Below are 12568 nucleotides of genomic sequence, written 5' to 3'. Positions count from 1 at the left end.
AAAGAAATGTACCCTTTGAATTGTGCCTAAATGACTGTCAAGTGTCTGAGACTTGAAAATCAATGCCACAGACCTCCAGTGAGTTCATGAACTGAGCTGGCTCACTATTGGGCCCAATGAAACCAGGACAAGGTAAACAGAGGAAATGTGCAACAGAGAGCAGGCAAGCAGTATTGAGCTGCCAAGACTGTCTCCCCTCATCTTGTGTAACATCATCCTGATATCCTTCCTTTCCCAGGAAAGGGAAATTTACCTCTGTAAATTCAGCATCTCATGAATGCCCAAAGTTCTGCAGGGTCTGTTTATCTACTCTCTTCCCAGAAGACCATAGAAGAGCCATGCCATGGAGAAGCACTCAGCTTCAGAAACTCCCATCTTTTCGTCATATGTTCACATGGCATGGTTTTCCACTTGTTTCTTGTGGCTCCTGTGCTAATTGCTCCATGGGTTTGGATGGTATTTGGCAGACAAATAAATGTCACTAGATCATCTTCAGGATGGCTTCTCAGAAACCTTACCAGGCATGACTGCTAACTGCAGTACAACATAATATCCTTGCCCTTGGTAAATCTTGAGATGAATTCAGCACACAGTGCAAAATGAATATGCTAATATAAAATGGAGGTGGCATTTCAAAAAAAGCTCAGATTTGACCTGATCTACTCTCAGACACAGACAACAAAAAGATTTCATTCATCTGTTATGGAAGGTTACACTGATGACTGTTAGGTTACAAAGGGTTATAACTCAAGTCTTGACAAGATCTGAGCAACTAACCTGACAATGCAGCAGTGCTAATGTGGGCCAGGCAAATCAGTGATGCCAGTCCTAGGCCTTCCTACAATGCATTTCTCACCTGTTTTTTCCTGCTATCTACCTATTTTTTCTTGACACTTCACTTGATTCATGCTTTTTTGAATGCAGCTGTCTCCATTTCTTTAGAGTTGTGGGATGGAACCTGAACAAAAGCACGCATTTATTCCAATGCAACCTTTATTAAGCAGGGTAAAATGTATATCCAAGGTCAATAAAGCCAAAGGGAAACAATTCACTTTCCAGTCCAATAGGAATCTTTTATAATTTAAGTCTGGAAGAGCAACTAAATTAAAAAGATATATTGGACACTGGAGGAAATCAAACTGAAACAGAACTTTCCTCCTCCATACATTTATTCCACTTTTTTGATTCACCCCCCCAAATCCTAAAAAATATTCTGCCACAGTGGATCTCATAATTCAGTAATACATATGAGGTCTTTGCTACAACCTGTCAACTGTGCTACTTATTCAAATCTAATTAAAAAAATGTCTTCTCTTCCATTGCTGACAAGCATTTAAGTTTTTTGGCGGGAATACAGAAATCAGTAGCACAGCCATCTTGAAAAATGTGACAGGTGTTGACTTCAAGTGGTGTAACACATGTCAATATGCTGACCCTTTTAACTTATACTCTTGCCATAGAATATAATTCTGTGAAAACTATAAGTTTTTTGGTCATTCTGGCTGATCCTTTATCTCTGATGTCTCACAGAAGAATAACCTTCAGAAGAGAGGAGATTTGGAGGAAAGTGACCATTAAAGAGTGAGAGACAAGTATATGTGGTTTCTTAAAGAACAAGAGTATTACATCATTTTGTCAGTAAAGATATTTATGTAAATTTTAATGAATTTTTTTATACTGATTTTCCAAAATAAACTGACTAATGAAAGGAAGTTAATATCATTTTGATTGACCAAGGAGAAAGACTTTATACTGTAAGTTCTTAATAGCAGAAGGAAAAGGTAAGTCACCCTGAATGGCTTTCAAATGGCGATGATGTATCTTCCTGCCAATTTTTTGGATAAATTCTTTTTCTGTCATAATATGAAACCATATACATAAAGCTTCTATTAATAAATTAAATATTAGATTAAAAAGTTACATAGACTGCAAAATAAGTCTCTTAAAATGGAAAAGAGCTATATATTTGGTTGCCAGGCAAACTTAATTCTAACTGCTTATGCCTCCAGCCTGCATACAAAATGAGGCAAAGAACCTGTGGGAAGAGAATTATCCCTGCTTGTAATAAATCCATTTGCTTTCCAATGGCTCCTCCCACAGTACCTACGGGTATACAGCATACCCTAATCACAGGCTGGAGAAGAGGTGGATAGTGCTGTAGCTAGTTCCCCACTACATGTGTGTGACTAGCCAGCTGACTAGCCAGCTATCTAGCCAGCCAACATGATAATTTGCCAAGTAATAGGCTTAAAAAACAAGCAAGCAAGCAAGCAAACAAACAAAAACCAAAATACACCCCCCAACCAACCAACCAAAAAACCCTCAACCCATCACCAAGAAATAGTTGAACTTTCAATGAAGGTACTAACTTGAGTCTTCCTTCACTCTCATTTTGTGAACAATATATGCATTTAAGGTCTTTTCAGCTGGCAATTTGAACAAGAGCCATGATCTGCAGTACATCAGGTAAAAAAAGCATCTGTAGATGCTTGTTAATGCTTGTCAATACTGACAAATGCAAGTCAAGGACGACAAAGGGCAATTTTCTAAGTTTATAAATTAAAAAAACATGAGCAGACTTTCTGAAACAAAGAAAAGGATCATTTCTACTCTGAGATGAGTCTCAGATGTGCTGTCAACAGTAGAAGGCTTAGGCATATCATAAGAAATGAACCATGCTTACTTAGGCAAGAAAATACAAGACTAGTGAAGAGTTGGCTTCCTTGAAAATAAGAATGGGCAGATATATTGATTAGCAATACCAATACAGTACCTGAAGACACAGCATCATCCTCAGAAACCTCAGTGTCTTTAAAATCCAAAGTGAAGGACCTGAAGGCAAATTTATAGCTGTAAGGAGCCTTCTTGCCTAATACATATTTGATCAAATACCAAAATGCACTATTGAAAACCTAAAATCAAAAAGAGGAGAAGTATTCAAAGAACGATTCATTTTTAAAAGCTGCTTTACATTGCTTCTCATTACTGTTTCAAAAACCGTTTAGCTCTTTTCTTTTTTCATGTAAAAATGAAGTCTTTAACTTCCTCTAACAAATATAGTATCTGAAAATTAGTCCCAGCTGTAGGACTACAATGCTTCAAGCCAACAATCAAGAGAAAACCTGTTTCATTGGCTGGCTGATTTAATAACCTGGCTTATTAAATATAGGACTGGTTCTACAGCATAAGTTTTTATCACCCGAAAATATCTTAGTAGTTTATGTGAAGTGAGTTGATGGTCTCATACCAGAGGACAGAAGAACACGTTATAATCACCATCATGACAACTGGCATTCTAATTAGAGGTTTCAGAACAGAGACCAACAACCGAATGGGCATGCTTACTGAATCAGGAGGTGGCACCACAAGGAAAAGTAGGAATATATTGATGGGCAAGAGGGGAAGATTTGGTGTCCTACTTATATGACTAAACTGATGGCTCTATTTTTATTTTCAACATATTGATGCTCCTTAAAGAGCAGAAATCCAGTCTCTTTTTCCTTCTTCCAATAGATGGAAATTTTAGAGTGTGTTTTTCAGACCTTGTTTCACAATTTGCATTGAAGAACATAGTAATAACTTATTGGAAAAGACAAAGTTTTTCTCTTTCATTGTCCTTATTTTCAGATTTTTCTGCTTTCTGGAATCATTTTATCCTAAGTTATGTATTTTAATATTAATAAACACTTCCTTTATTTTGAAAGATTTAAGACTGGTGAAGAAAGAATCTACTTTACTACGTTCTTATGTTTAGAATAATTTTTCGCTGTTTGTATTAAAGATAGATAATTTCCGTATTTTCATTCTTGAATCACTGTCGGCTCAGTGCCTCTCATTTATCTCATTTCTAGTTTTTTATTCCTTTACAACCATACATTGGTCTTCTTGGAGGGTGAGAGAGGAAAAGATATGTATGTTCATGCCTACTGAATTTTTCTTAACGTCCCTAAGTTTTACACATATTTCATATGAGCATATACATTTAAAATTTGCATTTTCCATTCCAGAGAGGTCAAACCAATTTTTTCTGTTGGACTTGGCACAAAAATTATCTCTTTCATGAGTGGTGCACCTGGAATCGTTCTTTCTTAATTCGGTTGTTTTGCTGAATTTGAGCCTGGTGTCAAGCCCATGTATAAAAGCACTGGCTTAGGTGTTCTATTTTTTAATATCAATGATTATAAAAATATTAATCCCTTTCTTCTATTCAGTCTTCTAAAATACACAGTCTAAACTGCAGAAGCTTTCTAGTACTTTGATGAAAGTAAGTGAATATGGAATATATAAAGTACTGACTGTAGAAAAATCAAGTTATATCAGTATTATCAACATTTACATATACATAAAAATCAACATATCTTTTACATAACTTTTGTTGTTGCATTCTTTTAATAATATTGAAAAGCTACAGTATAGAGATCTACAGAAAAGTGTAACGTTTTCTTCATGCATCTAAAGACCCTTTAATTTATCACAGACACGGAGCAGAAAAGTTGAATAAGAAGGAAAAACAACTCAGAAATACTATAAGTGAAAAAAAACTCATTACTATCTTCAGTAATATAAGCTGTAATAATATTTTCCTCTGCCATCAACATTAGGCACAGAAAGGAACCATTCTGGCTTTTCAGCATTTCCAGTAGTGTCTTTTAAATCCAAAATTAAGTCATAAAATAAAAAAAGCTGATGCTTTCTGCCCCAAAGTATGCTAAACTAAACTGACAAAATTAGAGACCCAAATTTAGAATGTGCTACTCTGTGCATATTAAAATTTGTTCATATTAAAAGAAGATAATTATTGTACACAGTTGCAAGTTATGTCATTTGGGCTTACACTTAATAATGAATGCCACATTTGGAGTACTCAGGAGGTCCTTTTTAAAAGCATAGCCATTGGTTTGAAGAGGATAAAGACAATGTTAAGGTGTTATCCAGCTTCTGTAGCCTTTAGATACATGTTTATTAAAATTGTTTGTTCACCTTGAAGTGTTCTTCAGCCATTCCAGTACCACGGAGGCCAGGAGGACAGTGAGTTAGTTCCAGCTCCTTCAAGGCTTTAGAAAGTTCAGGCTTACTGCTGAAATTATTTATCACATTTCCAACAGCTTTCAGGATAGCTGTAGCCTGTTCTATAAACCGGTAGCTCTCCTGGAGAGAGAGAATAAAAACAACCATTGTTAGAAAGATTGCTTTAAGATTTTCTTTTGTTTTCTTTCTAAGCTGTGACAGCATACAAGTGTTTTTTCTGTGGTGAAGTACAAAACTTTTCTTAAGTCAAGCAATTGTTATTAATTTTATAAACTGTAAAATCAATTAGGTCTCTGGTATTCAAAAGCATACAAAATTTCCACTGATTTTAGCTATTGAAATAAAAATGTTACAACATTATAACAGGCACCATAACATATATCTGTTAAGGATTTTATTTTTCCTGTATCATTAGTCCTAGGACATTTAATAAAAAATAAGATGCATATAGAGACTTTCTACTGCAGTGATAATAAGACTCTTGTTAGCTGAAATGCTCAGCATCTCTTCTATTATAAAAGGACAGATGAGTATTTGTATCCCGCTGAAAAAAACATCCAAATACATGCTGCCTAAAGCATCATTAATCTTCATCAGGATTTCTGTGCAAGAATGTGGACACTTTCCTGCAAATGACACTCTGCAGAGAAATTGCTGTCTTCAAAAAGAAGTGCAGAGAAGACCTCAGGATAAAATTCTGCTTTATTTTCTTGATGAGGAATACCTTTTCATCCACAACCTGAAGACAAGGGGATAGTACAGCCACAAGACATTTTTAATGGCCCAACTTCTTATATTTAAACTTCTTTGCTACAATAAATGTAATAAATTTGCACAAGCCGCTTTAATGTCCTAGTATTAGGACCCTGAATCTACACTGCTATGTAAGTTTGCCGTTACACTCACCTTTCAAAATATTTTTGCACAACTGTGCTCTAGAAGCTATACTCCCTCCCCTCAGTGCCCATGACAAATATTTGGGCCTACTGCTTGCCAAAGAAATCTTGACAATATGGATGACAGTGATATCTGTCTGGATTGCTGGCAATGAAGAACAAAAGCTGTAGTAATTACTCCCCTGGGCCTCTTATCTCAGCTATGAAATGTTGTTTGAATCAATTGTTCATTTTAGATATAAAAGCTGCTCTGGGACCCAGTGAGTAATATGTGATCTCATGGAACAAAACAAACTTTACTGATGTGACAGTTTATTTTACTAGCCCGGTATTTTTGAATATTTATTAATATCTGTACATGTATTTTATCACATGCCTCAAAAAGAGAGCTTATACGCTACCTCTGACATATGTATTTCAACAAGAGTATTTTCAACATTCCGTTTTATGTGCTGTTCTATGTAAAACACAATACTACCCAATGCTTACTTACGTATTTATATAAGACAATTGTTGCAATATCCATCTCAGTGCCTGCTGTGCTGTAAAACACATTTCTTTTATGGACTCATCCATTTCATATTGAAATTAATATTATACTATTAAATATAATAACTCTAAATGAAGATCCAACAGTGCTTCACTTTAAAACTAAGTAATAGTCAGAAACACTGCTATCACAATGCTTGACTACTTCTGGTTATGCGTACCTTTTCAAGACCTGGCATCACAGTATCCTCTTCTCCAAAGACACACGGCACCATGCTACACAGATGAATATAGTGCCCTATGGGTGAACTTACTGTGAAGAGCAGTATGTGTCGTCTACATTCAAGAAAAAAAAAAAGAAAGACAAAAAGCACCTTTTAAAAAAAAAAAAATTCACAGCAATTCTTAAGTTTTTCCTTTCATACATTTGGTAAAAACGAAATCCTTTCCTAGATGTCCTGGCTCTTCAAATCCTGCATTTCTAACTCCTTGCTTCTCAAGAACCTCCAAACATAGGCAGTAGGTGAAAGCATAGAAGTCACTATTATTTTATTTTTATTTTATTTGTTTAGGTTTTATTTTGATTTTCTTTAGCAAAATAGGTAGTTTCACTATTTCAGATGGATACAAACCTGAAGTTTTTCAGTCAGGATTATAGTTAGCTACACTTAAAGACATATCTGCTCTAGAAAGCTTAGAGAAGAAGTCAAGTGTTCTGGTCATGCATTACTTAGATCATAATTTCTATGTTTGCATTGACAAAACCAGGAAAAATTAATGCATAATCATGTCAGGCTAGATGAACACTATGGAGTGACCATTTCATGGAGCAACTGTGGGCCAAACTACTCAACCATAACCTCCTAAGGTGGCAAACAACAGAAATTCAGTATGTCTTATTGGGATACACTCAGCTCATTCTTGTTTGGCTGATGGTATCCTATAACGGATTCCAATCATAAAAGAAAGCATTCCTAACTATAGTTATACAACACAGGGGATTCATGCTCTTTTCTCCAGTCAGCAATGTCCTGCAGTCCCACTGAAATACTTGAGGAGCTTGCTGATACCAAATGGTGAAGCTTCATCGCCTTATATCATTGTCAGAATGGCATTTAGCTGGAGAAGTTCATCCAGGCCACAGCTTCAAAGTGTTAATCAGAGATCCAGCAGTGAGAGTAAGAAAGGAGAGTTACCCCCACACCCACACTCACTCTTTTTTAATTGCATCTTCTTGCGAGTGAAATTTGAAATGCCCCCTGGCCACCAACAGACAGAGGGAAGAAAGTGCCTTCCTAGCTTAGCAAGTCATTTCTCATTTGGAATGAAATGAGGAAGCGGTCAATAACCCCATTTGTGTCCCACATCTGCTGTAAATTAAATCTTCCTGAAAGCCTGCTGGCTCTGCCTGGAGTAGAGAGAATCAAAGATGAGAAGCTTATCAATTTGAGCTGCCTGTATCTCTGGTAGCTTTAAAATTTGCAGGTGCAAAAAGATACACGTTTTTGGCTTCCCTACAGGACAGAGATATGCAACTTTTGGAAACTACACTAAGAAAATACATGTGGTGGCAGAACTAACCTATAAACACAATAATAACTTTTCCATTTTTAGTCTGAATCAAAACAAATAGAGAGCACTATTAAAGATCTTTGATCTAATATCAATGTGCTAGTATTGTGGTATTTTCCTTCTATGCCTATTTATTTGAAACCTTATTTGATTTTTTAAAAATACATTTTGTCTCATCTCTTTAAAATTAAACTAGTGACTCTATTTTTGGAAAAGTAGAAGGTCTCAATGAATTAGTCAGCAACTTTATGCTTATGGCAACATATGAAGATGTCATCTTCCTTGTTTCACTGGAAGAATTTTCAGAAACTAACAAATATCAAAGGCTCTTGCCTTTTATCTATTTCTTTATTTAAACAATCAGTCAATGCTCTACACTGAATATCTACAGTTACATGCAAAAAGAAATAAATCATATTAAGCACTATGTGAATGTGAAGTAAGATATGCAAGGCTTCATGGATAACGTCAGAATTTCTCCTGTCATGTTTCATAAATCCTGTTTCAGGAAAAGCTGTGAAACCTCCTATGGTATCGTCATGCTTTTACAGTTCCACTAAAAATTCTAATTCTTTAATTTTTGTTGGTACTCCAGGGAACACCTCAAAATCATTCTAGTTAGAAACACTTTTAAGTAGGAATTTCTATTCTAGTTTATTTTTTAGCAAGTCAGTATGATTTTTCTTGCTAAATGCTCTTAAATAAGAGTAAAGAATTCAAAATCTTCATAAAGGTTTTGGTAATTAATTTAAATTCATAGCAATTTTTCAGTCTTACCAAATCCTAGCTATCAACCAGTTTGATACTCCAAAAACTTATGTTTTAGGAAATAAACTCTTAGTTACTGTGTAAAGTAAAAGATCATCTCAAGCCTTAAGACTAAAGTGTTAGGACAGAAATGAAGCCTCATACATACCCAACAGGAAGATTTAACACAGTAGCTTTGGTTGCGGATGTATGCATCTTTAACACAAGTTCTCCAGGAGTCACACATTTCCACGAAAAATGTTCAACCATCAGCACACCCTTTGAAATACTAGAACATTCTCGTTTAGCACCTAGATTAAGGAAAAAAAAACCAAACCCACAATTGTGGGGGGGAATAACAGTAAAATTAAGACAAATACACTTATGCAGAATCTAGGTACTTCACAGTCACTGAAGTCTCCATTTAGGCTTTGGTAACTCAGAGAAAAGAGCCAGTCATTTAAAATGCATAGGTGGTACAGAATATGGCTTATTTGTACTATTTACTAGAAAATAATGGTTAAAAGAATGTGTTAGGAGGAAGTGTAAATCGGACATCTTCCAAGCCACTTAAGGCTGCTCTAAAACTCCATAAAAATCCATTTTGTCCACATGCAAAGGAAGCAAACAGCCATACAAAGCTTATATTATAGTTTAATTATTTTAATGGGATGGTCAGTTTAGTTTTTTAAACTTTCTTTTGGTTCTACCTACTCTACTCTAGATGCACTCAAATTATGTCCATACCCAATGTTCAAATGTCTGATTAACTTAAGCCAACTGTCATAACATGCATTAGCTTTTCTGAATGCCATTCTATGATTTTCATAAAATACAAGTGATTTTTATTTAAACCATCCAAGCTGTTGGATCTTGAAATAAGCCAGCTGTAAATATACTTAAAAGCTTACTGTGTACCAGTTTAAAAATCACTTCAAAAATAAACTTTGGTCATATTGCTGATTTTACTGCATTTTGATCAGCTAAGGCATAAAGCAGCTTGCAAGAATGGAATTCGTAGAAAAAGAAACGCTAAGAAACACAAGGAAATCCATACCAGAAATATATTGATGAAAAGCTTGCAGCAAATCGTAATAACCAGTAAAGGGAGGGATCCTTTCAAGAAAATATTAATCATCAATATGAAATAACAAGTATTGCTTGAATATTAGTGTATTTCCTAGAATCAATTTGATTATTTAATGCTAAACTCTCAAACTGTGCCAAAATACACCACAGACAAACACAACAGCATAGACATATTCAAGAATGGGAAAACACAACATTAACATGCACTTTTCTGTGTTGGCCTTACCTCCAGTATCATCCCAGCGTACTAATGCAGAAAAGCTAACCAGGATTTCAGTGGGCATCAGACTGTCCACAAGTAAATAATAGAAGACTCGTTCATCAGTAGACTGCATAGAAAAATGGACATTTGTTCATCTTTCATTTTCATTGAATGCTGTCTGCTTGGGCTTATACATAGTATGATTAAGATTTCGGATACTATGACCCTAGATATCGTATGGGAAGCAAGTAATTAACTGTCACTACCTCTTCCAAATTTCAGACAGGTCATCTAAGCCCAGAGCCTCATGCTGCATGTATAAACCATAATGTTCAGTTAAGAGATAAAAGGAAACAGAAAAGTTTCTTGAATGAGAATATATCTACTTTTATATGATATTCTTCATAGGTACCTCAATTTAGTAGTTCTACTTGCCAAACAACATTCAATGGAAGACCAAAAATTTTGTTTTGTGCTGCAACTTTCTGATTCTAATTAATTACAGTAAGCTTGAAAGAAATAAGCACTCTTTTAATTTCTAACATGACTGATTCTGCCTCATTATGGTTTTTTCTACAAAAATACATGGAGGCAGCATTTTTCACTCTCAACTTTACTACATAATTCCTATGCCAATATTAGAAAATACAGAAAGATTCAGAACTGTTCTAATATATGTCTTCCTACATTCTCCAGAGTCATAGCAATACATTTTTTGTATTTGATCCTGGATCACTATTTGATCAAATGGATCAGTGATCCATTTGATCCACTACTATTATCTTCACAGCATAATATAAAAGTGCCCTTTTATAAGTCTGATACAGACTTTACCTAATAGTATAAACATCTCATCTGTATCAATGTAAAAAAATAGCATGGTTTTACAGCAAAGGGTTAGCTTTTCGGCACAATAGCACGCAGGCTTACATAGTCTTGATGCTGATTATGGCTTGTGAAAGTGTATCGTGCAGTGATAGGGAAAATTTCTTGTGATGTGATTATAAATACAGAGAGGTGTGAAACTGCAGGCATACTACAATTATGAAGCGTAATCCATGTAGCTAACCTTCTCAGTACAGGATTTTATATAAAGTTCACGCCTGGAGTTTACATTTCAGTACTCTACAATTACACTTCAGTTACAGTATGAAACCAGGGCTGGAACAGGATATTCAAGCATGTTGAATAACTTTCTGATAATATGAACTAATAGCAGGTTTAAAGAAAAACTGTAATTTCAGTGTAACTAAGGGGTATTTCTAATCCCTACAACAGAATCTTGTAAGTTGCTAAAGGATTTAGCATGTAGAGAGAAAATGGAGGGCTACGCTATACAGACTCCTGATTTGGGTTTTAGGTGACAGGTGAAGATGAAGGAGAACTGAAAGGCAGATTCTGCAGCTGAACCATCATTAAATTTAATTTAGTCTCTAAATTGTTATGAGGTAGATTTAAATCAAGATAAAGAGAGGATGGAGATCTGATTCACTGTAATATATACTCTCACTACGAACTTTCATGATTTACATACTCAATTTTTTTATTTTGTGCAATAGCATTCCATAACATTTTTTTCTTGTCTTGAACACAGTGAAATACTTCTGGATATTTACTAGCAAACATTATCTTTGTATTGACTAGAGTAATCTTAATGCATTATTATTTTTTCAGTAATAGCAGTTCTATGTGATCTACCAATAGCATTTAGGATATATGTATTATCTAATTATGTGAGACTTTGACAAAGATAAAAAAAAGCACATAAAAACTCAATACATTCATATACCTTAAAATCCATCTTCTGATAGTTATAAGCATATGTATGTGGCTTGTGGAAAACATACAGGTTCCTAGGGAGAAAATAAAATAAAAATACATGTAGGAAAATAATCTTAGTATAAATATATATTTCAAGTAAAAGTCTGTTTCATAGCATAAGATACTAATTTTACTTTCATAAATCAGACTCCCAGCTATGTCTCAAAAATGGTTCAACATTTTTAGTTTCATAAAAGGTGAATACAATTCATCTCTAGAGAAAGCAGCTGACATTAATATGTATCTTTGCTGCACTTCTACAGTTTTCCATTGGAGGTCAGGCCACTAATTTGTCCAATTTGAATCTATAAATGGTAATAAGCTAATATTACTCTAAAACTTCCATGCCTACCTGAAAATTACTGTAATAAAGTTATCTATAAAGTATCACTGTAATGAAGAACTATTTTGTATAGTTTATTAATGTGCTTTTTCAATTCCGTGGTGTTTGCACACCTTCAGAAAGCTACTTAGTTCCTGACAACAATTTTTTCTGACCTTGATTTAACCAAGGGCAACATAAATTACTTCAGCTTTAATTGAGGATGGAATCAGATGCGAAGTCCTATGTTTTACGTAAAATAAATGTTTTGATTACTCAGAATCACAGGGATCCTGATCCATTGCTGACACATCAATTCCTACAATGACTAAAATTTTCCTCATTTCTCAAAGTTGATAGGAAATCTGAACATTCATCTTATTTTCACTGTATCTGAGATGT

At 34.7% G+C, this 12568-nt stretch overlaps 1 protein-coding gene across 1 annotated transcript in view; it reads right to left on the bottom strand.

The window, feature by feature from the left end:
- Positions 1 to 12568, bottom strand: part of ADGB (androglobin) — a 119974-nt gene that overhangs the window by 43283 nt on the left and 64123 nt on the right. Inside the window, exons 17-22 of the mRNA XM_050893243.1 lie at positions 11813 to 11876; positions 10048 to 10150; positions 8902 to 9043; positions 6635 to 6749; positions 4981 to 5148; positions 2774 to 2912 (exon numbers count right to left, since the gene is read on the bottom strand). Coding sequence (XP_050749200.1) covers positions 2774 to 2912; positions 4981 to 5148; positions 6635 to 6749; positions 8902 to 9043; positions 10048 to 10150; positions 11813 to 11876 — 731 coding nt within the window. The remainder of the gene's footprint in view (positions 1 to 2773; positions 2913 to 4980; positions 5149 to 6634; positions 6750 to 8901; positions 9044 to 10047; positions 10151 to 11812; positions 11877 to 12568) is intronic.

The sequence above is a fragment of the Gymnogyps californianus genome, chromosome 3, assembly GCF_018139145.2.
Source record: "Gymnogyps californianus isolate 813 chromosome 3, ASM1813914v2, whole genome shotgun sequence".
Classification (NCBI taxonomy): Eukaryota; Metazoa; Chordata; class Aves; order Accipitriformes; family Cathartidae; genus Gymnogyps; species Gymnogyps californianus.
The sequence above is the reverse complement of the archived record's forward strand: the minus strand, read 5'-3'. Positions and strand labels throughout refer to the sequence as shown.